Raw genomic sequence first — 27,301 nt, forward strand, 5'->3', positions numbered from 1 at the left:
ATGCTTTTCCTCCCAGCTGCTGCTCTGTGCTGTCTGTGTTCAGGTGAGTGTTTCCAGCCAATCAGGAGCCAACAAAGTCAACCTGTAACAAACACTTTCACACTAACCTTCATCTATCTGTCTGTGTCTCTACAGCACTGGTTACCATGGCAGCACAGCTGATTCAAGAGGATTTAACATTGACCAGGAGAGTTGGAGAAAGTGTCTCCTTCAGCTGTGGAGGGACTGAACAGTGTGATGACAGCAGCAATGTTCGCTGGTACCAGAAGAAAGAAAGAGAAACATTCAGAGTGATTGGGTATATGCCTAAGAGAGGTAGCTGCACTCTTAACAAACCTTACAATCATCCTCAGGAAGATGATTTCTCAGCTGAGAATGAACAGAACGGCTGTAAACTAAAAATCAAAAAAGTTAAACTCGATCATTCAGCCACCTACTACTGTAACTGTTGGAAGAGAGATCCCCACAGTGAGAAATGATCCCTGCAGCCTGAACAAAAACCAACAGATGAACAGATGTCAAACAGTGTCTGTGACAGGAAGAGAGCAGTAAACCACAGCCCAGCTTCACATGTTTCACCTCCATCTCAGAGTCACAAACATACTGAGCTCAGGGACGATTTTTATTTACTGCTGTCAGAAATTCAATTCTATTTATTTCTGTTTTGAACAGATTTTTCATCCTGTTTTAAGACAGAAACAAGAGGAACAGATGACATCAAACTTCCAAATGGAAACAAATGTATCCTCAGTCCCACAAAAACATTTATTCAAAGTGAAAGAAAAACAGATTGTGTCAAACTGAATCAAAGTCCATCCCTCATTCACAGTGTTAATGTTCTCTTCATGAAAACTCTTCCAGCAGCACTTGTTGTTTAACACCTTTCAGTACATTTAACCAGACACTTGGACTGATGTCAGGTCAGGATTTTGTCCTTCTAGCAGCGGCTCATTAGGACGCTGATGTTGTTGGACAGATTTCCATCAGTTTCCTGTGGATGTTTATAGAGGATGAATCAGTCACGGTGCCTCATCTTTCTGTCACCTTCTTTTCTCTCTGATAGAAAAAAACAGATTTTGTATCTGAATATGTCAAATCTGGAATCACAGGACAAGATTTCTGCTTTCTCCTTTTGTTTCCTGACCAATCACATTTGAGCAGCTCTGGCTGCTTAATTTCATTTGCAGCATCGCTGCTGAAGAAGAATCAGAGTCTGACTGGATCAAACACACAGATTTAACAGCAGAAAAAGTGATTCCATGTAAAACACTCTCGTTCACCAGTTTTAACTCACATAACTTCACATTTCCTCAAATTGAATCTTAGTCATTTAATCACAGGAAGTTTCTGGGATTTTGTTCCAGACTGTTTATTTATTTATAGATTTTTCTCTGCTGAATTTGTTTGAAATATTCAGGTTAAAAATCAGTCTGATTTATTCTTAATTAGTCTTGTTCACAAAGTTACATGTGCAGTACTCTGTACATCTTCCATCCTTAGAGATAAATAATATATGTTGTCCAATACTCAGCAGACTGAACCAGGACTGGAAACTTGCTCATCATCTCATCTTTGAGGTCTCCATTTAAAAAGCACCAATGACTCAAAGGTAAATATTATACTGGATAATGTGTTAGTATATAAGACTTTGTCTTTTTTAACAAACAGCTCGTCTATTAGCTGTCAGCAGAACTGTAGAACTTCAGATCCTGAAGTGTGTGAGGACAGAGAAGAGTCAGCTTTACTTCAGGTTTGATGGATAAACTTTCACAGTTTGTGATGATTCTGTTCTCTTTGTGATTTTAGGAGCTGCCCTCAGCACCACCCAGTGACATCACACACATCATCCTACATGTTCACTCTTTGTCAGTGGAAGCTGCAGCTGTTTTATTGATAAAGTTAAAGACAAAAAGTCAAAGGGATTAAACATCCAGTTCCAGCCTGCTTGATTGTCTTTCAACAGTTTGAGCCAGTGTCTAATTCTGCTTTAAAAGATATAATTGATCATCTCAAAATCTCTGGTTCCCCGCACGATATTCTTCCTTCTCGTTTCTCTAAGGAAGTTTTACATGTTATTGGTCCTTGTGTCTTATGTCTGCTGAATGCATCATTGTCATCAGGTTGTGTACCGTCTGTCTTTAAGCATGCTGTTGTGCAACCTATTATGAAAAAGAAAAATCTTGACCCTAATGGTCTCACTAACTACACGCCGATCTCCTATCACTGTCACTATAGGAGCATAAATATTAACTCAGTTTGGTGTTTCAGAAAGTTGCTGATCTCAGACCTGCACAGCTTCTGTTTTAAACACTGAATGTAATCAGCTGCATAAAGTGAGATTTTCTCTGACACAATTAAGTAAAACCTGATGAAGGTCAAAGGTCGTCACTTGTATGTTGAACTAAAAACTTTAATCTGGAATTCACTCACACTGTGTTTTGCCAATATTGTGTTCTTTACCATGAAGTCATTGAGATTCCTTCATACCAGAGTAACCAGAAAGGATAATATATATTTTAAATATGTAACTTTCTACAGGACTGAATATAACATCATTATGTAAAAGTCCCAAGTCTCTGTGCTTCATCTGAGGAGGATGTGAATAGACTATGTGCCCGTTAGCATATGCTACTTCCGGTGCAGAAACTCCTGTGGGGAGCTTTGTTTCCTGTGTCCTATTCGCGCCTTGTTTACGGTCCTAATCAAGTTAACCAAATGAATGAATTAAGCAGCGATTTACATTTCTATAGATGTCTTGGTCATTTACCCAATATATCTGTAAATGATGTTCATCAACTTGTCGATATTTTTTCCACAGCGCCTCAGAACAAAAGAGAAAAGGGATTCAAATTTTATATTTGTCAGTATCTGTATAATTTTGAAGGTAAGTCACAACATATCCTTCGGAAATACTAATATGTAGAAACCCTTAACAGCAATCATTCATTTATTTATTTTTATATAGGGCTTTTTCACGGTTTGTTGACATGCTGTGTATGTGTGTATTTAACTGTGCTCGCTAATATCGACATAATGGGGGAAGCATCTGGCATCACTATTGTTCACCCGTAGTTTGCATGTTGAACATTTGCCTGTTTAACCAATCAATCTACAGTCATGTCACCTACACACCTTTGGAGCAGAGGATCGCAGGTTCGATTCCTGCCTGGGGCGTCTGTATCCAGTAAGGGTCCTAAGGCTAGACAGATAAATATGATAAATATGAGCGAGACAGATAAATATGAAGGCATGCCGGCTTGGACGTCGCCCGGATCAACAAGGTCCGTGTCAGGTGTTGAGGAACCAGGGCACCCTGACGAGAAGTGGGCTACTGGAACAAGAAGGCATCGGTGGGCAAGAGACGAAAACAGGGCATTGTTGGAATGCTACTACGCAAGTAACCCCGGCGGAAGGGGCTACATGAATAGGATGAGGGACCTATGGATTCTTCGATACCCAACATCCACAATGACGGCAAAATAACTAGTAGCTCAGTGTTCCAACATTCGAAAGAAGGGACTGCTTTCACAGCTAGAGATTGACGAGGTACAACATAAATGCTACGGCAAGGAGGAGTCAGGACGCCAGGTCAGGGGGGGAGATATCATCACCCCCACCCGAGATGGGTACAAAGCCCCAAGTGCGGTAGGAGAAGGATCGTTGAGTGCGAGAGGAACTGACCTGAAATATAGGATCATGGCCAAGCTTGAAACCTGGATCCCCTGAAGCCGGTTACCAAGCCAAGATTACATATAGGATCATGGCCAAGCTTGAAACCTGGATCCCCCGAAGCCGGTTACCAAGCCAAGATTACGTGAAGTACCCTCAGAAGGTCTGCTAGAGGATGTTAATGCAGCACTACGGACAATACCTACAACCACGATTACCGACACTAACAAGCTGATCTACAATACGGCAGCAGTGATCAGTGAGATGCTTGGCTACAAGTTGAACAGCCACAAGGGGCAGTACCCTCCATGGAGAAGGAGGCTAGAGGGCAAGATCAAAGTAGCACAGAGGGAGGTTAGCCAACTAACGGAGTTGCAGAAAGGTGCGACAAAGAAGGTGCATAAGAAATACAGCAAGCTGTCCATACCTGAGGCCTTGGAAACTGCCAAGCAAAGACTCACAGCCTTGGCCAGCCGCTTGAGGAGGTACACCAGAGAGATAGAAGGCAGGAGAATAAACCAGCTGTTCTCCACAGAACCAGTAAAGGTGTACTCTCAGTGGCAAGGGAACAATAATAAGAGAACAGCACCACCAAGGCTGGAGACGGAGAAATACTGGAAGAGCATATGGGAGAAGGACGGAATCCATAACGGCAATGCTCCGGCAATGCTCAGTGGCTAGTGGATCTGAGGGCAGACCATAGCGACCTCCCTGAACAGGGTCCAGTAACCATCACAGTGGCAGATATCCAAGAAAGGGTCTCCAGTATGAAGAGTTGGACAGCACCAGGGCCCGACCCAGGATGAGACAACGAACATCCAAGAATACATCACGAAGATGGCCCCAACTGACAGCGTGCTCAGTGAATACCTCAGGCAGCAGAAACCCAAGAAAGAGGAGGGAGACGAGGAACCATCATGGAAGGACAGGCCCCTGCACGGTATGTACCACCGGCAGATAGAGGAGGTGGCTGATATCCAGAAATCCTACCAGTGGCTGGACAAAGCTGGACTGAAAGATAGCACAGAGGCACTAATCATGGCAGCACAAGCACAAGCTCTGAGTACAAGATCCATAGAGGCTGGGGTCTATCACACCAGGCAAGACCCCAGGTGCAGGCTGTGTAAAGATGCCCCAGAGACAATCCAGCACATAACAGCAGGGTGCAAGATGCTAGCAGGCAAGGCATACATGGAACGCCATAACCAAGTGGGCGGCATAGTGTACAGGAACATCTGTGCCGAGTATAACCTGGAAGTCCCGAGGTCAAAATGGGAAATGCCCCCAAGGGTGGTGGAGAATGACCGAGCTAAGATCCTGTGGGACTTCCAGATACAGACAGACAAAATGGTGGTGGCTAACCAACCGGACATAGTGGTGGTAGACAAACAGAAGAAGACGGCCGTAGTGATCGATGTAGCGGTTCCGAATGACAGCAATATCAGGAAGAAGGAACACGAGAAGCTGGAGAAATACCAAGGGCTCAGAGAAGAGCTCGAGAGGATGTGGAGGGTGAAGGTAACGGTGGTCCCCGTGGTAATCGGAGCACTAGGTGCGGTGACTCCCAAGCTAGGCGAGTGGCTCCAGCAGATCCCGGGAATAACATCGGAGATCTCTGTCCAGAAGAGCGCAGTCCTGGGAACAGCTAAGATACTGCGCAGGACCCTCAAGCTCCCAGGCCTCTGGTAGAGGACCCGAGCTTGAAGGATAAACCGCCCACAGGGGCGTGCTGGGTGTTTTTATATATATATATATATATGTATATATATATATATATATATATATATACACATATATATATATATATATATGTATATATATATATATATATATATATATATTGCTATTATTGTACCTGTAATTGTAGTAGATTTCCCTTAAATTTAAAATGTTTGTGTTTGTGTGTTTTCTGTAACATCCAGGAGCAAACTGTACAAAGGCTTTTACAGGGACCTTCCTGACCTCTCGGTTCTACGAGTATCTGAAGTGTACCAAACCTTCTCTGATGCTGACCGGCCTATGATTTGTACCATGGGAATAAGTGACGATATCCCACTTGTGGAGTCACGTTTTGGGAAGGTGCAACAAGGAAGTCCACTTTCTTATCAGCAACCATCCAAAGAGAAAGCGCAGACTCTTCATAATGCTCCACCTCCACCATCATTGCCACTGCAGGACTACAGACTGAAACCATCAGAGTCCATGTTTGTCTGTTCCAGGAAGCAACAGCTGCACATGAAAAGTCTGGAGGTGACGCTGGAAATGTCCCAGAGCATAGAATGTGCTACGCAAGAGCAGAGTGAGTGTGCCGATTGGTATAATGTACGGAGACCACGAGTGACTGCATCTCGTTTTAGAGAGATCTGTCATGTGAGCAAACCCTGTGAAGAGCTGCTGGCTGAACGCATCTTAAAAGGTACTCACCAGACAGGCCCTATGAAGAGGGGTTTAGAGTTAGAGGCAGATGCGATCTGGGAATACTGTCAGATAAAACGAGTGAACCACTACAAATGTGGATTTGTGGTGCACCCAGATGCATCGTGGATTGGTGCATCACCCGATGGTATCATTTTCGACCCCTTGGAGCAACCTCCGTTTGGCCTAGTAGAAATGAAATGTCCAAACATTAAAAGTTATGTAGATGCACCTTACCTCAAGGTCATCAGAGGGACATTGCAGCTTAATCCAACACATGCCTATTATTGGCAAGTTCAGGGCCAGCTGCTAACTACAGGTAAGAGTTGGTGCGATTTTGTAGTCTCCATTCGAGAAGATGTCTTCATACAAAGAATACAGAGGGATGAGGGTTTGATGGAGACAATGAAGCCTAAGATAGATATGTTCTATTTTCACGTGTACATGGACAAATACCTTGCAGTATCATAAATGGGCAGCTTGTCATTCCTGACTTTAATGTCATAAACTTACATGGTGGGCAAGGGCCATTGTATTATTTGCTTGTTGTTTTGTTTTGATCGAAATAGAAAGCTGTTGGTAAAAGTAGGTTTGGTGAAGAGTTCACACAGACGAGTTTTGTGTTAGTATTAATATCAGCAGTGTTTGGTTTCAAACCATGGGGTTTTTTTGGTAGAAAAGAATTTGATATCTTTACTGTTATAAAACTCAAAGTATGTCAAATACAGTTGATCATTTGAAATCTGTTTTTTATTTTCAGAATCCCAGAGAAAGAGTATTTAGTATCTTTAGAAAATCTATTGCAGTCAATAAGAAGCACACAGAGCAGTGCAATAGACAATGCGGTTAAAGTCAGGCAGTTTTGTTTGCAGAGTAACAGTAAAACATCAAGTGATTTATTATTGAACTTTATCCAGGAAAGGGGGTGTGTTAGCTGTTTATCAATTTTACTTAAGTAACAAATTTGCTACTTACATTCTTGGAGAGTAACTAAATACATGAATTTAAAATAATAACAATATTCTAAAGATATTGAAAGTATTCAGAATACAGTATTCTGACTAGACAAAGTAATGGAATGTGCTACAAAATACATTTAAAGGCAAGAATTAAGTATTCAGTAACTAAATACAATTGTAAAGTATTCTCCCAAAACTGGCTACTTCTCCCACTAAATACATTACACACATTTCAAACTTTTAATCAACCACCCATTTATGGACCATTGGTCCGTATTGTCATGGTCCTGGGTCGGTGACCCAGCGCTTTCAGTTCATTATTGTCACTTTTCTAGTTTGTTCTGATTTTGTATTTGTTCTTAGGGTTTGAGTTGTGTGTTCTATCATCCCTACCTGTGTCTCTCCTCTGCGTTCTGATCGTGTCCCCAGTTGGTTGTTTAAAACAGTCTGTGTGTTTCCTGTTTTACTTTGTAGGGTTGTGTCTCGTTATGTCCATTAGTTCCAGCTGTGTCCCCGCCTGTCTGCCATTTCCTAATTACCTGGTGTGTGTATTTATAGTGCGTGTCTGCCTGTGCTCCTCGTCGGCTCGTCTGTGTTTCATGGTGTCCGTTCCTCGTCTGTGTCTCTCTGCCTCCCACCCCATTTGTATGATCCGGTTTGTTATTTAGCTCACCCAGTTTAGGTTTCTGTTCTGTCCTGCCCTCAGTTCTGTTATTTGTACACTGTAAATTAAACCCTCACTCATATCATCATATCGGCTGTCTGCATTTTGGGTCCTCCGTTTCCTCCACACCACACGGCTCACCCCGCCAGCCGTGACAGTACGAGCCGACCAAACATGGACCCAGCAGCATCCGCACCTTCCCAGGAGTTTCGGGAGGGGGTGATTGACTCCGTTTCAAGGTTAGTTAACCTGTGGCTGGAACATGAGGGGGAGGAATTTCACCGCGCTGTAGAAGCCAGGCTACAGCAATTAATCTTTGCTCACTCCTGGCTACTGGACTCACTTCACCCGCTCGCACAGAATTTCATTCTGAACGAGCTCCGTCTTCACCCCCCGGCTGCTACCACCCACCCTGCAACTCATGCTTCACTGCCCGGTCCGACAGAGGATGTTCTGCCCGGCCCGTCAACCCAGCCTTCAAGGGGGAAACGGCGCTCACGCTGCCGACGCTCCTCGCCACAGTCGGACCTGGGGATTTCTGAGCGGCCGGCTGTGGACAACGACTGTTTATCGCCAGAAGCCCAGTTAGCCGCCCGGCCAGAAGCCCAGTTAGCCGCCCGGCCAGAAGCCCAGTTAGCCGCCCGGCCAGAAGCCCAGTTAGCCGCCCGGCCAGAAGCCCAGTCGCCACCTCCACCACATTCAGCCTCACAATCCATAGCTCAATTACAGTCACAGCCAGACCTATTACAAACCATGTTACAATCCATAGCCCAGTCAGTAGCCCAGTTGGCAGAAGAATCATTAGCCTTATCCTCCGTTCAGTCTCCAACTTCCCCACCATTATTGTCTCAACCTTTACTTCAGTCGCCCTCAGCTCAGCCACCTGTTCAGCCATCATCTTCACAAACTCCTCCTGTACAACCAGCTAGGCCAATTCAATCCGAAAGAAACTATTGTTCACCCATCTGTTCCAGGCAGAGAGACAAACCACACAATCCTGCAAACGTTCCTCAAAAGCTGGCCAGTTGTGAGACTGAGATGCACTCCAGGGCCTCCCCAGAGGCTGGGTTTCAGCCCCCAGCAGACTCTGGACCCCTGGAGGTAAAGAAGCCAGCTGAGGACTGCACCCGGCTGTCGCTGCCTGAGCTGAGTCAATGCTCGGTGCAGCTGCAGTCAGCTTTGTGTTTGCCAGAGGCCCGTGTGCCTGCTGGTTCTGATCTGTTCCTGCCAGAGGCCCGTGCGCCTGCTGGTTCTGATCTGTTCCTGCCAGAGGCCCGTGCGCCTGCTGGTTCTGATCTGCGCCCGCCAGAGGTCTCCGCCCCTGCTGGTTCTGTTCTGCGCCCGCCAGAGGTCTCCGCGCCTGCTGGTTCTGTTCTGCGCCCGCCAGAGGTCTCCGCGCCTGCTGGTTCTGTTCTGCGCCCGCCAGAGGTCTCCGCGCCTGCTGGTTCTGATCTGCGCCCGCCAGAGGCCCCTGTGCCCGCTGGTCCCGAGACTGTTCTCGCTGGAGGGCCCGAGGAGCCCGTCCAGCCTCCTGTCCCGTCCGCTGGAGGGCCCGAGGAGCCCGTCCAGCCTCCTGTCCCGTCCGCTGGGGGGCCCGAGGAGCCCGTCCAGCCACAAGACTCGTCCGCTGGAGGGCCCAAGGAGCCCGTCCAGCCCCAAGACTCGTCCGCTGGAGGGCCCGAGGAGCCCGTCCAGCCCCAAGACTCGTCAGCTGGAGGGCCCGAGGAGCCCGTCCAGCCCCAAGACTCGTCCGCTGGAGGGCCCGAGGAGCCCGTCCAGCCTTCTGCCTCGTCAGCTGGAGGGCCCGAGGAGCCCGTCCAGCCCCAAGACTCGTCAGCTGGAGGGCCCGAGGAGCCCATCCAGTCTTCTGCCTCGTCAGCTGGAGGGCCCGAGGAGCCCGTCCAGCCGCCAGCTGCAGCCTCCGTGTCTTCACCCTCGCCAGCTGCAGCCTCCGTGTCTTCATCCTCGCCAGCTGCAGCCTCCGTGTCTCCATCCTCGCCAGCTGCAGCCTCCGTGTCTCCATCCTCGCCAGCTGCAGCCTCCGTGTCTCCATCCTCGCCAGCTGCAGCCTCCGTGTCTCCATCCTCGCCAGCTGCAGCCTCCGTGTCTCCATCCTCGCCAGCTGCAGCCTCCGTGTCTTCATCCTCGCCAGCTGCAGCCTCCGTGTCTTCATCCTCGCCAGCTGCAGCCTCCGTGTCTTCATCCTCGCCAGCTGCAGCCTCCGTGTCTTCATCCTCGCCAGCTGCAGCCTCCGTGTCTTCACCCTCGCCGTCGCCTGGTCCAGCTCCGGCTTCACCCACGCCGTCGCCTGGTCCAGCTCCGGCTTCATCGTCGCCTGGTCCAGCCTCTGCATCCGCCTCGCCTGGTCCAGCCTCTGCATCCGCCTCGCCTGGTCCAGCCTCTGCATCCGCCTCGCCTGGTCCAGCCTCTGCATCCGCCTCGCCTGGTCCAGCCTCTGCATCCGCCTCGCCTGGTCCAGCCTCAGCATCCGCCTCGCCTGGTGCTGCGGGGGCCACGCCACCTTCAGGTCCCAAACTGCTGCCTCGACATCGGCGGTCATCTGCCAGGCCGCCTGTTGGGCGTCATCATCGATATGGACGACCTCCCACAGGCCGCCGCTACCTTCCGCGCGGCCGGCCTCCGGACTTGTGTCGTCGCCGCCATTGCCTGCATTTTGGGTCCTCCGTTTCCTCCACACCACACGGCTCACCCCGCCAGCCGTGACACGTATTGATAATTTGTAAGGAGACATGCAACAGTAAAAATTTGGTTTATACTCCTAGAAATGGAGAGAGGGATGACAGTGTCAAAAGGTTTGTTTTCTTTAACCCTCCTGATGAGCCTCTCCACGTGGACCCTCAGACATGCAATGGACTGGGTTCTAAGGAGATCCAACTCTGACATTTCAATTCAATTCAATTTTATTTATATAGCGCCAAATCACAACAAATGTCGCCTCAAGGCGCTTCATAGATACAGAGAAAAGCCCAACAATCATATGACCCCCTATGAGCAAGCACTTTGGCGACAGTGGGAAGGAAAAACTCCCTTTTAACAGGAAGAAACCTCCGGCAGAACCAGGCTCAGGGAGGGGCGGCCATCTGCTGCGACCGGTTGGGGTGAGAGAAGGAAGACAGGATAAAAGACATGCTGTGGAAGAGAGACAGAGATTAATAACAGATATGATTCAATACAGAGAGGTCTATTAACACATAGTGAGTGAGAAAGGTGACTGGAAAGGAAAAACGCAATGCATCATGGGAATCCCCCGGCAGCCTACATCTATTGCAGCATAACTAAGGGAGGATTCAGGGTCACCTGGTCCAGCCCTAACTATATGCTTTAGCAAAAAGGAAAGTTTGAAGCCTAATCTTGAAAGTAGAGATAGTGTCTGTCTCCCGAATCCAAACTGGAAGCTGGTTCCACAGAAGAGGGGCCTGAAAACTGAAGGCTCTCCCTCCCATTCTACTTTTAAATACTCTAGGAACACCAAGTAGGCCTGCAGAGCGAGAGCGAAGTGCTCTAATAGGGAAATATGGTACTACAAGGTTATTAAGATAAGATGGGGCCTGATTATTTAAGACCTTGTATGTGAGGAGCAGGATTTTGAATTCAATTCTGGATTTAACAGGAAGCCAATGAAGGGAAGCCAAAACAGGAGAAATATGCTTTCTCTTTCTAGTCCCTGTCAGTACTCTTGCTGCAGCATTTTGGATTAACTGAAGGCTTTTCAGTGAGTTTTTTGGACATCCTGATAATAATGAATTGCAGTAGTCCAGCCTGGAAGTAATAAATGCATGAACTAGTTTTTCAGCGTCACTCTGAGACAGGATATTTCTAATTTTAGAGATGTTGCGCAAATGGAAGAACGCAGTCTTACATATTTGTTTAATATGTGCGTTGAAGGACATATCCTGGTCAAAAATGACTCCAAGGTTCCTCACAGTGTTACTGGAGGCCAAGGTGATGCCATCCAGAGTAAGAATCTGGTTAGATACCATATTTCTAAGCTTTTCAACGCCGAGTACAATGACCTCAGTTTTATCTGAGTTAAGAAGCAGAAAGTTAGTGGCCATCCAAGTCTTTATGTCTTTAAGACATTCCTGCAGTTTAACTAATTGGTGTGTGTTATCTGGCTTCATGGACAGATAGAGCTGGGTGTCATCTGCATAGCAGTGAAAATGTATGCTATGTCTTCTAATGATGCTGCCTAGGGGAAGCATGTATAATGTAAACAGAATTGGTCCTAGCACTGAACCCTGTGGAACTCCATAATTGACCTCAGTGTGTGAAGAGGACTCTCCATTTACATGCACAAATTGGAGTCTATTAGATAGATATGATACAAACCACTGCAGTGCAATACCTGTAATACCTACAGCATGTTCTAATCGCTCTAATAGGATGTTATGGTCAACAGTATCGAATGCTGCACTAAGGTCAAGAAGGACAAGCACAGAGATGAGTCCACTGTCAGAGGCCATAAGAAGATCATTTGTAACCTTCACTAAAGCTGTTTCTGTGCTGTGATGAGCTCTGAAACCTGACTGAAACTCTTCAAATAAACCATTCCTCTGCAGATGATCTGTTAGCTGTTTGACAACTACTCTTTCAAGGATTTTTGATATGAAAGGAAGGTTGGAGATTGGCCTATAATTAGCTAAGACTGCTGGGTCTAGAGATGGCTTTTTGAGTAAAGGTTTAACTGCAGCCACCTTGAAGGCCTGTGGTACATAGCCGATAATTAGAGATAGGTTGATCATATATAAGATCGAAGAATTAATCAATGGCAGGACTTCTTTGAGCAGTTTTGTAGGAATGGGGTCTAAAAGACACGTTGATGGTTTGGAGGAAGTAATTATTGAAGTTACAGTGGGGCAAAAAAGTATTTAGTCAGCCACCGATTGTGCAAGTTCCCCCACTTAAAATGATGACAGAGGTCAGTAATTTGCACCAGAGGTACACTTCAACTGTGAGAGACAGAATGTGAAAAAAAAATCCATGAATTCACATGGTAGGATTTGTAAAGAATTTATTCGTAAATCAGGGTGGAAAATAAGTATTTGGTCACCTCAAACAAGGAAAATCCCTGGCTCTCACAGACCTGTAACGTCTTCTGTAAGAAGCTTTTCTGTCCCCCACTCGTTACCTGTATGAATGGCACCTGTTTGACCTCATCATCTGTATAAAAGACACCTGTCCACAGCCTCAACCAGTCAGACTCCAACTCCAGCAATCATCAGAAAATGGAAGACATACAAGACCACTGATAATCTCCCTCGATCTGGGGCTCCACGCAAGATCTCATCCCGTGGGGTCAAAATGATCATGAGAACGGTGAGCAAAGATCCCAGAACCACACGGGGGGACCTGGTGAATGACCTGCAGAGAGCTGGGACCAAAGTAACAAAGGTCACCATCAGTAACACACTGCAACGGCAGGGAATCAAATCCCGCAGTGCCAGACGTGTTCCGCTGCTGAAGCCAGTGCATGTCCAGGCCCGTCTGAAGTTTGCCAGAGAGCACATGGATGATACAGCAGAGGATTGGGAGAATGTCATGTGGTCAGATGAAACCAAAGTAGAACTTTTTGGTATAAACTCAACTCGTCGTGTTTGGAGGAAGAAGAATACTGAGTTGCATCCCAAGAACACCATACCTACTGTGAAGCATGGGGGTGGAAACATCATGCTATGGGGCTGTTTTTCTGCCAAGGGGACAGGACGACTGATCCGTGTTAAGGACAGAATGAATGGGGCCAAGTATCGTGAGATTTTGAGCCAAAACCTCCTTCCATCAGTGAGAACTTTGAAGATGAAACGAGGCTGGGTCTTCCAACATGACAATGATCCAAAACACACCGCCCGGGCAACAAAGGAGTGGCTCCGTAAGAAGCATTTGAAAGTCCTGGAGTGGCCTAGCCAGTCTCCAGACCTCAACCCCATAGAAAACTGTGGCGGGAGTTGAAAGTCCGTGTTGCTCGGCGACAGCCCCAAAACATCACTGCTCTTGAGAAGATCTGCATGGAGGAATGGGCCAAAATACCAGCTACTGTGTGTGCAAACCTGGTAAAGACCTATAGTAAACGTTTGACCTCTGTTATTGCCAACAAAGGTTATGTTACAAAGTATTGAGTTGTATTTTTGTTATTGACCAAAAACTTATTTTCCACCCTGATTTACGAATAAATTCTTTACAAATCCTACCATGTGAATTCATGGATTTTTTTTTTCACATTCTGTCTCTCACAGTTGAAGTGTACCTCTGGTGCAAATTACTGACCTCTGTCATCATTTTAAGTGGGGGAACTTGCACAATCGGTGGCTGACTAAATACTTTTTTGCCCCACTGTAACTCAGAAAGATCGATTGGAGAAAAAGAGTCTAACTTAACATCAATGGTACTAAGAGTAGCTGTAGATAATATTACATCTGTGGGATGATTATTGGTAATTTTTTCTCTAATGATAAAAATTTTATTTGTGAAGAAGTTCATGAAGTCATCACTAGTTAACGTTAAAGGGATGGTTGGCTCAAAAGAGCTCTGATTTTTTGTCAGCCTGGCTACAGTGCTGAAGAGAAACCTGGGGTTGTTCTTATTTTCTTCAATCAGTGATGAGTAGTAAGCTGTTCTGGCTTTGCGGAGGGCTTTCTTATAAAGCAACAAACTATTTCTCCAGGCTAAATGATGATCCTCTAAATTTGTGACACATTTCCTCTCCAGATTACGAGTCATCTGCTTTAGGGTACGTGTTTGAGAATTATACCACAGGGTCAGGTACTTCTGATTAGAGACCTTAGTTTTCACTGGAGCTACAGTATCCAGAGTCGTACGTAGTGAGGAGGTGAAATTATTAACAAGATAATCGACCTCTGTTGGGGTAGCGTTCAGATAGCTGCTCTGCTCTGTGTTGGTACAGGGCATTGACGATGATAACAGTGGCTGGATTATATTCTTAAACTTAGTTACAGCGCTTTCAGAAAGACATCTACTTTGATAAAGTCCACTCTCCACTGCTGCGTAATCAATTATTGTAAATGTAAATGTTATCAAGAAATGATCAGACAGGAGAGGGTTTTCAGGAAACACTGTTAAATGTTCAGTTTCTATGCCATATGTTAAAACAAGATCTAGAGTGTGATTAAAGTGGTGGGTGGGTTCTTTTACATTTTGAGAGAAACCAATTGAGTCAAACAACAGATTAAATGCCATGTTGAGGCTGTCATTTTTAGCATCAACATGGATGTTAAAATCACCCACAATAATTATTTTATCTGAGCTCAGAACTAAATCAGATATAAAGTCTGAGAAATCAGACAGAAACTCTGTGTAAGGCCCAGGTGGACGATAGATGATAACAAGTAAGACTGGTTTCTTACTCCCCCGCTGACCCCAGTAGGCACCCCCAAACTCCGCGACCCGCCAGGGAAAGGGAGCCCAGGCCCATCCGAACCGGGGCCCAGTGCAGCAGCGCCACCCGGCCCCACAGAGCCCGGGACAGTCCACCCAACCACACCACAGAGAAAACTGCACCCACCCCATCATCCACTCATCTTCCAGACTACATAAGACAATAGACGCCCAGGCTGAGATCTTCCTCCACCTCTCCTGTATCTCCCCCTCTTGCAGAGAGAGTTCCTGAAGAGAGGAAAGCTCCTGCAAGATGTGACACCCCCCCCCCCCCCCCCCCCACCAGTCGAAGAGCCCCCCAGGTGGCTCGACGCACCGGCGGCACCCTGCGCCAGGGCTGGGCCCCCATACACCCAGCTGCCCACAACCCCGGCAACACACCAACCAGGACCCAAGCCCCCGAGGCCCGGCCAGGGCCCCAGGCCAGAGCCAGAGTGCCCCCAGAACCTCACGCCCGTCCCGGACCCACCCAGGGGCAGCCAGGCTACCAGGTCAGTAACCCCCGTCCGTCAGCACAGACCCTCCCCTAGCCCCGCTGCACGCAGCCACGAGGAAACCATCACCTAAGAGCCAACAGAGCCCCTAATTGGCCATGACCGCTACCCCGGGTTGAGCCCCCCAAGGAAGATGCTCCCGGGGAACCTCTCGACGCCCTAAGCCTGACCCTACCCCCACACCAATCACAACAGTGAAGGCGAGACCAAACTCTGACACCCCCCCCCCCCCCCCCCCCCCACTAGGTGATGGAGCTGATCAAAGGAGCCCAGAGCGATTGATCTGATGTGGTGGCAGAGGCTGTATCAAGACTAATGTAATCTAATAGATAATTTTTATATTGGTTAGAATTAAGATTGTTTTTATTTTTCCAGTTCATGAGGACTGTTTTCTTGGCTATGCATAGGGCAGTGAACACAATATGGGCTATATTCTTTTCTGAAGTGACATTATCTAAGCTGCCCAACAAACACACTAAGGGGGAAGTTGGAATGTTACATTTCAGACACTTTGATAAGTCTTCACATATCTCGCGCCAAAACTTCTGAACTGGTGGACAGAACCAAAGAGCGTGGATATAATTGTCCGGTGAATTGGTTTGGCAGTGTGAGCAGTTGTTGGTAGATGTAAAGCCCATCTTGAACATCCGATGACCTGTATAGTGCACTCTATGTAGTATTTTGTATTGAATTAATTGAAGACTGGGATTTCTGATTAGATGAAAGGTTTTTAAGCAAATCTGAGACCAGAAGTTTTGGTCTAAGTTAACTGATAAATCCGCTTCCCATTTTGCAATAGGAAGTGATATTGATTCATCTGTTTTAGAAAGCATTCTGTATATTTTGGATAGTAATTTGGGGTTTTTAAGAGTAAGAAATTGAACCACACTTGGTGGTGTTTGTAGTTCAACTTGACCCGGTTTAAATTTCTTTTTTATTATGGATTTAATTTGTTGATATTCTAAAAATCTTTTCTTGTTGATCCCATATTGTGTAACTAGTCTGTCAAATGAAATAAATTCTGTTCCTTCTAGTATATGTTCTACATATTTGATTCCTTTACCACTCCAATCTGAAAAGTTTATCATATTATTGTTTTGTAATATGTCAGGGTTGTTCCAGATAGGTGTACGTTTGCATGGGATTATTGAAGACTCTGTCAACTTCAGAAACTCCCACTATGCTGTCAGAGAAGAGCTGATGTTGATGCTTTTGAAGCATTCATGTCGTTGGATGTTTGAGCTGATAAATGGTAGATCTGAAATCTCTAGATTATTGCAAAGTGCTTGTTCTACATCTAGCCAAGGTTCATCTAAGAGGGTATGTTTTAGCCATCCTGAGATAAACTGAAGCCTGTTGGCTAAGAAGTAGTGCTGAAAGTTAGGTAGTTCTAATCCTCCTTTATCCTTGGTCTTTTGTAGTGTTTTTAAGCTTATACGTGGGGGCTTATTTTTCCAAAGGAATTTGGACATATATGAATCTAGAGATCTGAACCAATATTGTGGTGGTTTAGTTGGGATCATTGAGAATAAATAATTTATTTTTGGTAATACCATCATTTTTATAGCAGCAACCCTTCCCATGAGTGATATGGGTAGACATTTCCACCTAGCCAGATCACCTTTTACTTTCTTTAAAAGTGGGGTATGGTTTTATTCAGGTAGATCTGCAAGCTTGGGAGAAATATTAATACCTAAAATAAAATTTCCCGATTGCAGTGGAGTAGAAGAGGAATTATGGAAGGAGCAATTAATCGGAAGGACTGTAGATTTTGACCAGTTAATTGAGTAATCTGATATTCTTGCAAAAGAGTTTATCAAGTCAATCACCCCAGAGACATTGGTTTGTGAATTTTGGAGAAAGAGTAACACGTCATCCGCATTAAGGCTGATTTTATGTTCCACGTTCTTGCATTTTATGCCCTTAATTGCTGATTTCTGTCTAATTGCTGCTGCTAGTGGTTCAATAAAAATTGCAAACAGTGAAGGGGAGAGTGGGCATCCCTGCCTGGTGCCCCTCAGGAGACATAAGCTGGAGGATGTCTGGTCATTTGTTCTGACACAAGCTGTTGGGGAATTATATAATATTTTTAACCAGTTGATGAAAGAAGATCCAAAACCAAATTTGTGTAAAGTTGCAAATAGAAATTTCCAGTTAACTCTGTCAAATGCTTTTTCTGCATCTAAGGAAAATATTGTAGTTTCAAGGTTTTTACTGTATGAGTAGTCTATCAAATAAAGTAATCTACGTGTATTTGTTGATGAGTGCCTACCTTTTATGAAACCAGTTTGGTCAGGATGAATTAAGTGGGGGGTTATTTTCTCTAGTCTCTTCGAGAGAGCCTTGCAGATTATTTTGAGGTCTACATTTATAAGGGATATTGGACGATAGCTTGAGGGATATACAGGGTCTTTGCCTGGTTTTAGCAGGAGATTAATGTTTGCAGAATTCATATTTGATGGAAGTCTGCCCTTTTCTTTGATTTCTAACAACGTTCTGTAAAAAACTGGTGCTAGAATCGTCCAGAATTCTTTGTAGAATTCTGCAGGAAAGCCGTCTGGACCTGGAGCCTTACTATTGGACATACTTATCAGGGCTTCCTGGAGTTCACCTGATGTCAGTGGTGAATCCAGTGCCATTGCTTGAGTGTCTAATAATTTTGGGAGAGTTATGTTGTCTAAAAACTGATCAATTTCCTTTTTAGATGGGTTTATTTGTGGTGAATACAACGTTTTATAGAAATCCCTGAAAATGTTGTTTATTTGTTTTGGTTCATATATTGTGTTCCCAGATGAATCTTGAACAGCACATATAGTTGTTTTTTCTTTATTTATTTTTAGCTGGTTTGCTAGAAATTGACCGGATTTATTACCATGTTCATAATTTTGTAAGCGTAGTCTTTGTACTAAGAATTTTGTTTTTCTATCAATTATCTCATTTAATTCTAGTTTTGTTTTGCGTATTTTGTTCAATGTTTCCTGATCTTGGTGGGACGCGAAGGCTTCGTCTAGTGATTTGATGTTTTTTTCTAATTCCTGAATATTTTTGTTTTCTTATTTCTTTTTATGTGATGAGAAAGAAATTATTTTACCTCTCATCACAGCTTTCCCTGCTTCCCATAAAACAGAAGCTGATGTTCCGGGAGTGTCATTAAAGTCTAAATATGAAATCCATTCCTTTTTAAAATATTTAATAAAGTCTTCATCTTTAAGTAGTGATGTGTTAAATCTCCAGTTTTTACTTGGCGTAGTATTATTCTTGTGCATTAGTGTTAAAGATACAGGAGCATGATCGCTGACAGCTATAGGATGAATCTCAGTGTCTGAAACGTCACTCAGCAGTGAGCTACTGACCAAAAAATAATCCAGACGAGAGTAGGAGTGATGAACATGTGAGAAAAAAGTATATTCATTATTGGTGGGGTGAAGGGAGCGCCATGCATCGCAAAGACCAAAGTCGCTCATATACTGTTTGATTATATTTGTGGACTCCCAATTATGCTGAGTTCCTGCTGTATTGAGCCTATCCATTTCTTCATTTAGTCCAAGGTTGAGGTCGCCTCCAAGCACAAGTGTGCTGTCTAAGTGTTCAGAGAGTGCACTGAAAAAAACGTGAAAGAATGAGGGATCATCAACATTTGGACCATATACACTTACAATACATAGCTTTTTATCAAGTATAGATAGTTTAATGATTAAGAATCTGCCCTCTGGATCTATAACTGTGTCAAGTACTGAATTAATATTAATTAATATTTTTATGTATTAAAATTGCTACTCCCCTTTGTCTAGAATTATAACAAGCTGAGAACACATTAGGAAACTCAGGTGTTTTAAGTTCATTCGAACCTCTAAGAGGTCTGTGGGTCTCTTGTAAAAGGACAACATCTGCCTGTAGTTTTTTGAGTTGGTTAAATATTTTACCTCTTTGCTCTGGAGCCAGCTCCATTTACACACCATGTAACGAACCTCAGTGCACTCATAGATGTCTGTGCATAACTAGGGGTGTACTCTGTGTGTGTCGCTTAGACAGGTGGAGAGAATACATCACTTGTTCATAAATAAGGAGAGGGACAGAGAGAAAAAATGTGTGGCGAGATGCTCCCTGAGTCTGACTATGTGTTTGCATATTTACTAATATGAGTATGCTTGGCTTAAGTGTGTGTATCCTGTAGGTCTGTGTGCACTGTGTGACTGATGTAAATGTGCTGCCGTTGAGCGCATGACTGTGCGTGATCGTGCTGTGAGTATGTGTTGAAATAAATGGTGTTGTTTGTGGATGAGTGTGGAAGCAGGTTATCGAAGCAGTGAAAGAAATAAAGAAAGAAACCAAGGACAAGGGTGAGCAGCATAAAAACAAGAGGGGGAAAAAGAGAGAAAAAAAACGAGAAGAGAAAAAAGAAAACGTAAACATTCCAATTAAATCACTGACAGAGAGTGACGGTGTTAATACTGCTATGAAATCACACTTAAGATGCGATTTGATACCGGTAAGTTAAACAGATGTTAATGCAAGTTAGTGTGAGTTGATAGGGAGTGTGTAGCGGATTCTTATCTGGTGTGAAGTTAATACAGCCACGGAGTGATGTTGGGGTCGCGGTGGAGCTGTACGTCCACGTACAGCCGGTCCACAGCGATCACAGCGCGGGAGCCTTTCTGGATGAAGCATCCGGTCTCAAACCAGGAAGTTAGCATTTTCTCGTGCACAGGGTCTATACTTCTAACATCACACAAAGTAAAGGTCTCTATCACACTGCTCATGAAATGCAGATTTGTCCATCTTCCATTTTGGGCATATAGAGGAGGTCTGAAGATTTCCCTCTGAGGAAGCTGCTGGTGAAGGTTGCGAGTTCTGCTTGATCCCTGCGGTGACCTTCAGTTCCTGATGTTTCTGAAATGACACATCAGGAGTCTTCCTCCGTGGGTCAACAGAAGCTGTGATGAATGAAAGGGAGGACATTTCTCAAACCTTTGGACCTAGGAAACCCAGCTTGGTCCTCGTGGTCACCTTCACTTGTTGTTCCCCAGGGTGAATGTAGCTGTTGATAAGAATGTGGACTTTGGACCCTGTTATTAAATGAAAAGAACAAACTACACTTCTATGAAACCTTTTGTCAGTGTGCTTTAACTTTCCATGTTACCAGGCTGTAGAGCGCTCTGTGTGAACTGAATCTAAAACTGTTTAAATCCATATAATTCAGATACTAACAGTAACTCTGGGTCTCTGTGGAGTCTGCTGCTGATGTCATCTCTGTCTAAAATAGGAAAAGAAAAAATGAGACCTGTGGAATCATTGAAGCATAAAGACTACGGGAGTAACAGGTGTGCAGCATCGCTAACTAGCAACAACCCTCTGATACAGTGTGGCTAATCTAGCTAATGATCGCTTACAGTTAGAATGACAGAGATGACATTTTGTATAAAAACTGGTAAAACTGTTTAACAGGTTGTTGATCCTGTCGTGTTCTTTGTGTGTTTGGCAGCCATCATGAAGCTGTACGTGTCCATCACTGCTGTCAGTGTGAGAGCAGGACTTCTGTGTATTCTGGCTATCAAACAGCTCTACAGAGCACACTGTTTGTTCTTTAAAACATTTATTTAATCACAGTTCAGTGGCCGTGATATCACCACTCCTCCCTGTAATTCCACTTCTAAATCCCAGTATTTTACCTTGGATGTCAGGTTGTGTTTTTGTGACAGCAAACATTTAAAACTGTTCTGACTTCACTTCTTCTCAGACTGAACCATCAGGAGGATTCATACCTGCAACACCTGGAACCAGTCAGCTGGAGGCAGCAGCAGTTTGTCTCAGAACAACTTTATGAACAAAAAAAAGTAATCTCAGAGAGATAGATACCAACCTCTGAACACGGATTCAAACCAATAACCTTCATCTGATCGACCTTTCAGGCTACACCTGTTATTTGTAGCTGTCCACTGTAACACAGCAGGCTGAAACTGACTCTGATCCACAAAGCAGGACCTCTGCTAACTGGAATGCAGCCGTCATTATCACACCTGTATTTTTCCTCCTGTGAACTAAAGACGTCAGCTGTGGAAGAAGTCTGTCTGTGTCCCACATGTCTGTCTGTGACTCTCAGGTGCATCACTGTTTACAGGATCACAAGGATCCACCTGACAGCAAGAACACAGGAGATGGAGGCAAATCCATCAGCAAACCATTAAAGTCCTTCACAGTAATCTGCTTAAATGATCTTAATATATACTGCTCAACAAATAAAGGGAACACTTAAACAACACAATGTTGGCTGCCCCCCTGGCTGGGGGTTTCCTGCAGGACAGGTAGCAGCCTGTGGAACAAAGGATGGACTCAGCCTCAAAGTCCTCCTGATAGCTGTCCTCCAGTAGCCCCTAACTGGCGAGAGAGGGAGCTGGCTACACAGCAAACTGAGGACACTCTGCCATTGCCTGTGAGGTGTCAACCTTCCCTACATTAGCCTTAGGCATGTCAGGAAGTCGTTGGCTGGTACGCTTAGAGTAAAAAAAGGCGAGCACGAGCCTCTCTGTTATGTGCCGGCAATATGAAACAGTCCATGCAGGACTGTGGAGCTTCCCTGGTCTGCATGGCATGTTCCCAGAGGGAACACAGCTTACAACAGCGAGCATGGAGAGGGCACCGAGCATGAGCTAGTGACACTGTGAGAACAGCTCGATGTCCACCAGAGAACTCCCACACACTGGGCACAGGATCCACAGCAGGACCTACTGGACCTACCAGCCGAGTGTGCGGCCTGCGAGACGTGGCGACAGCAGCACGTCACCGCAGGAGAGATTTTCCATTTTGGATCGGGGCAACAGAAACCTGGGAGGCTGCCTCGAAAGGCTCCCCACCTCAAAGGTAACAAACACACAACAGCTGCACACGGTACCACACACAAGCATGCACACACTAAAAAGTGGAGATCCAACAATCACCAGTTTCACATCTGCAGCTGATTTATAGTTAAGCTGGTCTGTAGAGTTCACATAGAGCCGGTGTGGGTGAGGGGACTCGCCCAGCTCTAATGACCAAAGTCGTCATTAGACATTCGTCATTTAACATATTGATCAGGATTATACTTTGATTATAAATTTGATTAAAAATAAAGATGATTTACTACTAGCTGACATGGACAAAGCTCTTTTTACAGTGATACCAAAAACCTAACACATAAGGCTGGATGTTAATTTTACCCCCTCAAAGATGTGCTGACAGGGGAAAGCCAGTAGACTTCAACCTCTCTTCAGAGTGAAATTGTTTTTTTTGTTTTTTTTTATTGAGCTGAGATCAGATTTGTGATGATCACTCTGATAACTTCATATTGTTTCCTTTAAACCATTTTGCCACAGTTTCTGTACAACTGTGTGTTTAAACCTCAAGTTCGTCTCTTGAAGGTCTTCAGCTGCTCATGTTGCAGATCCACTGTGAGCTGAAAATCCAATGAAGCTGTTAGAAAAATCAAAGTGATGTTTCAGATTAGTCAATGAGCTCGTTAGTTAATAACTGTGTAAGATGGTGTTATGGTCCCCTGATCCTCTGCTGCCTACCCACCATCTATCTTTCCTCCCTCTGCTTTCTATCTTTGTCTCTCTGTGAGTGTGGCATTTGTGGTGTGTGTGATGTTTGGCAGTTCTGCTGGTTCCTGCTCCTCCTCGGCTGGAGCACCTGCAGTAACTGATAATCAGTCCAGCACATCAGTTTGGAAGAATTTGACTCCATTTTTGACACAGAGCAGCTTTAATTCTGACATGTTGGATTTTCTCACATGAACTGCTCGCTTCCAGCTCTTTCACACCATCTTTGTTGGACTCTGTTGGACTCGGTTGTTGCAAAGCTCTATTTTTAACAGCAGGCATGGACACTTTGTGTTCCTACGAGGCTGCTGGAGCTGATTGAGGCCACTCAGTACAACACTGATGATTCCAGCAGACATGCCACAGCACATTTCAGAAGCATCCTTGAAGCATCTCTTTGCTCCGCACCACTAAAAATAACTCTGGATCTATTTTTTACAGAAGCTCCATCAAGCTGCACAAAACAGAGGAAAATGTGCAAAACAGAAGAAACAGCAAAGGAAATCCTGTCAGTGTTGAAAATAGAAGAGCCTGTGCAGACCAACATGTTTCTCTTCTAAAATACACCAGGTGTGGTTTGAAGGACGCAACAAAACCACATCAGAAAGACATCAGAGACTCATCACATCACTCGCTGGATTCACTGGATTATTTTTCTCTCAACATTATTTGGAACAAAGAAAACAAACTTGACTGGTTTGTGTCATTGTGGTGCTGCATGGCCCACTTTCTCCTGAGATTCAGTTCACAGACACATGTTCTGATAGTTTTCTTCAGAATTTGCTGCTATAATTCAAAATTGATTGTGTGATTAATGATGGTGAGCCAGATGGGCCAAACCATGATACTATCAGCAGATGTTTCATTGTAGTGGTGGCATCATTGATGGGATAAATGGACTGGTGCTTATATAGTGATTTTCTATTTTCATGTGGACTAAAGTAGTGGACTGACCAACAGACTGACATTAACATCAGAGCCGTACTGCTAGTGTGGCTAAAAGAAAAGAGAAGAAGAGACAGTCATGTTGATATGAACATTAGAGAAACACATCATGGAGCTGAAATATGATCCTGCTTCCTCATTTGGACTCATTCACCTCAGCTGACACGTTCAACAGCAGACAGGTTTTTGTAGCAGTCTTTCTCACTGTGAGAGTGGCAGGACGGAGCTACCCCATCTTTGGCTCTGGAACTAAACTGTCTGTAACAGGTAAGAACAAACATTTATTTTCCTTCAGTTGTTTTATTGTAGAAGCTGAAAATGTGTTTAAAGTCAGTTTCTGCTGCTTCAGGCTTTACATGTTAGTTTTTCATCATTAGTAGAGAATTCATCTGCAGCCATTGTTACAGAAGAAAAGCTCAATAATCTCTGAAAACATGTTGAAATCTCACTGAACAACTAAAGTTCTTCTTTATTTCTGCAAATATTAGTGATGTTACAAATATTTAGGATTTGATCCTCTCAGTGATTCTGCTGGTTTTTAACACAAGATCATGTTTGATGTTAAAATTAAATTAATATAGATAACAACAAATTTGGTTTCAGGAAATATTTGCTTTATGTTGAGGAACAAATATTTTTAATAGTCAAACATTCATGTAGCTGCTTCAAAAAGGTAAATAGAATTATAAAAACAGATACTGATTAGAAATCTCAGAAATGATATGACAGATAAATTTAGGATGAATTTCACATCGTTAAACTCTGATATTTATTTCTGAGATGAAGTCGTGTGTGTGGATTTGTACGTGACAATAAAAAGTTAATAATACTTTAATTTTCCAAAATACTTTAACATACAAATTTTTATTAAATATACTTTGTCAAATAATTTGTATTTTATGACTAAAAATATCATGAAGTATATCTCATATTATTGAAAACGTTTTATTCAACATTTCAGTTTTAGTGTTTTAAAATAGTTGCTACCGTTTTTTATTTGAATAAAAACATAAATTAAAATAATCACTGCGTTACTTTTCCAATTTTTACACAAAAATATTTAAGAATAAATTAGTCTGAAAGACAAATATGGTCTTTATGGTAAAATATATCAAAGACAAGAAGAATGGAAATTTTATCTGCTGAATTGAATTTTGTGAAATGAGATTTAATTTTATTAATAGTACAAAACAATATGAAAAAAGATGAATTTATTTTTGGGCAGAAGAGGATCTCTGTTAGAACTCGTGTCTAACGACTAATAAGAAAAATACATTTTCACTTGTATAAAGACAAATATTTTAAAATTGGACTGAACTAAATTTCTATAAAACAATAAAAAACAAACACATGACGAATTAAAATGAATTTAATTTGACTTTTAAAATCATGCTGAGGGTTCCTCATGTGAGCCATGATGACATGAGGTGATGACTGTGTTTGATATGAAGCTGAATCCAGTGTATGTAGTGAACTTTGTGCTGTATTGATGAGTAGTTTAGTGATCAGAGTCCATGTAGTTTCCAGGATCAGACTGAATGCAGTGCAGTGCTGGAAGCTGCTGCTGACTGTGTGAATGTGTGTCTGTGCTGCTTGTTGCTGCTGTCAAACTTCAGATGAGCAGGTAGTGAAGCCCGTGGTGAGCGTGTACCCAGCAGCATCCAGAGCCCACCTGGAGGGGAACAGCTCCCTGCTGTGTGTGGCCTCAGCCATGTTTCCTCCTCTGGTCCAGTTCTCCTGGAAAAGACAGAAGAAGAACGGCGGAGAAGCGGAGGAGCTGCCCCCTGCTGAGGGAGAGCAGCTGGAGCTCAGAGAGTCGGGACACAGCGCCTCCATCTTACTGATCCAGGAGCAGGACACCAACACATATAAATACAGCTGCTGGGTGAAGCACGAGGGGGGCACAGTGGAGGCCCAAACACAACAAGGTAATGAAGGCTTGGTGACTGTGTTGAGCAGTGATTCAGCTTCATGTGGAGATGCTGTCAAAGAGAGCAGAGCAGCAGAGGACTGACATTTCTCACTGCAGCTCCAAACATTTGACTCCTTTTCTGTTTCAGAGCTTCCAGCTCCAGCAGCCTCCTGTCCTCCAGAGAGAGAGCCAGCAGACCTGCCAGCTCTGCAGCCAGCTGACTGTAAGATCACCTGCTGCCTCTCTGCATGGACAGCTCCAATGTCCAATGAGGGAGCTGGAACAAGTTTAGGGTCTTAAAGTTGCACTAATTGATCAAATCTTCATCCAACAAGCTCTGATAAAGCCACTGTACACTAGCTGCTCAGCACCAAACAGCAGACAGACCATAATATGTCAGAGATCAGTTTGTTAGCTGCTTGTGGAGTTCTTCTGCCCCCAAGTGGACACAAACACTACATCAATTCATCCACTTGAAGAAGAAGCTGTGACTGTTTCTATTTGGACTTTTTCTCCTTGATCTGAGAGGAATAACCCGACTGTCTGTCTGTCTCTTTGTGTCTGTCTGTCCTTCAGTGTCCTTCCAGTCTCAGTGCAGGGTGAAGCTGCTCTGCCTGCTGTACACAGTGCTGATAGTGAAGAGTCTGGTGTACTGCTGTGGACTCTCTCTGCTGATGATGCTCACAAACAAGGGAGCGTCCACCAACTGCACACATGCTGACTGACTGTTTCCTGCTCGCCTTTTCTCACCATCAGATCTCATCAATTCATCTCATTCATCACTTTGATCAGTGTTCACAAATGTTAGTTATGATGTGTTGTGCTTATTTTGCCTTTTTCTTCAACAGTTAGAAGATCATCTGAAATAAATCCATCTTTACATGTATTGTTGCTCTGAGTTAGAATTCTTTTTGTACTTATTGTGACTTTTATTGTAGTAACAAAAATCATCAGGAATATTTTTATCACAAGTTTTCAGTTTGATTTGTTTTTGTTTGATTTTCAAATGTCAAACAGTGTAGTTGTGTTTGTGTGAATAATAAAGATTTCAAGATGAAGAGTTTGATTCTACTTTCATTGTGTGATGAACAACAAGCCGTGTGAGTGAAGCACAAACTGACTGTATCCAAACTTCCTGCAGCAGACGGGCTGTGTGGCTTTCTGCTCTGCAGCCTCCACACCGTTAGCTGTGGCTTTTCACTTTAATAACACAATGACAGTTACAAGCATGAACTCTGCTTCAAGAATGATTCCAGGAA

The 27,301-nt window shown here is 44.1% G+C and overlaps 2 protein-coding genes across 5 annotated transcripts; both read left to right on the top strand.

Moving 5' to 3' along the window:
• Positions 1-26,767, top strand: LOC148097297 (immunoglobulin lambda-1 light chain-like). Of its 4 annotated transcripts, XM_087832280.1 has the most exons (7): positions 1-43; positions 136-447; positions 3,345-3,354; positions 24,342-24,397; positions 25,747-26,058; positions 26,191-26,265; positions 26,619-26,767. In XM_087832280.1, exons 1-7 carry the CDS (start codon positions 1-3, stop codon positions 26,765-26,767), a joined length of 957 nt encoding a protein of 318 aa, XP_087688406.1. The 4 variants fall into 4 exon arrangements, with proteins under 4 accessions (XP_087688406.1, XP_087688405.1, XP_087688407.1 ...); XM_087832279.1 differs by lacking the exon at positions 3,345-3,354 and having other exon boundaries at positions 136-468; positions 24,350-24,397; XM_087832281.1 differs by lacking the exons at positions 1-43; positions 136-447; positions 3,345-3,354 and adding an exon at positions 25,628-25,646 and having other exon boundaries at positions 24,253-24,459; positions 25,759-26,058.
• Positions 3,623-6,555, top strand: LOC148097298 (uncharacterized). The gene is made up of 2 exons (XM_087832363.1): positions 3,623-3,645; positions 5,592-6,555. Exons 1-2 carry the CDS (start codon positions 3,623-3,625, stop codon positions 6,553-6,555), a joined length of 987 nt encoding a protein of 328 aa, XP_087688489.1.
• Positions 26,768-27,301: the final 534 nt, after the last annotated feature.

This window comes from Neolamprologus brichardi, chromosome 18 (assembly GCF_056152115.1).
Source record: "Neolamprologus brichardi isolate AB-2024 chromosome 18, ASM5615211v1, whole genome shotgun sequence".
Taxonomy (NCBI): Eukaryota; Metazoa; Chordata; class Actinopteri; order Cichliformes; family Cichlidae; genus Neolamprologus; species Neolamprologus brichardi.

Excerpts from the sequence above, each read along its gene's own strand:
- LOC148097297 (XM_087832279.1), top strand. The coding sequence starts at position 1 with ATGCTTTTCCTCCCAGCTGCTGCTCTGTGCTGTCTGTGTTCAG. Across the intron at positions 24,398-25,746 it reads AACTAAACTGTCTGTAACAG|ATGAGCAGGTAGTGAAGCCC; the intron begins GTAAGAACAAAC and ends GTCAAACTTCAG. Across the intron at positions 26,059-26,190 it reads GGAGGCCCAAACACAACAAG|AGCTTCCAGCTCCAGCAGCC; the intron begins GTAATGAAGGCT and ends TTTCTGTTTCAG.
- LOC148097298 (XM_087832363.1), top strand. The coding sequence starts at position 3,623 with ATGGGTACAAAGCCCCAAGTGCG. Across the intron at positions 3,646-5,591 it reads GGTACAAAGCCCCAAGTGCG|GAGCAAACTGTACAAAGGCT; the intron begins GTAGGAGAAGGA and ends TGTAACATCCAG.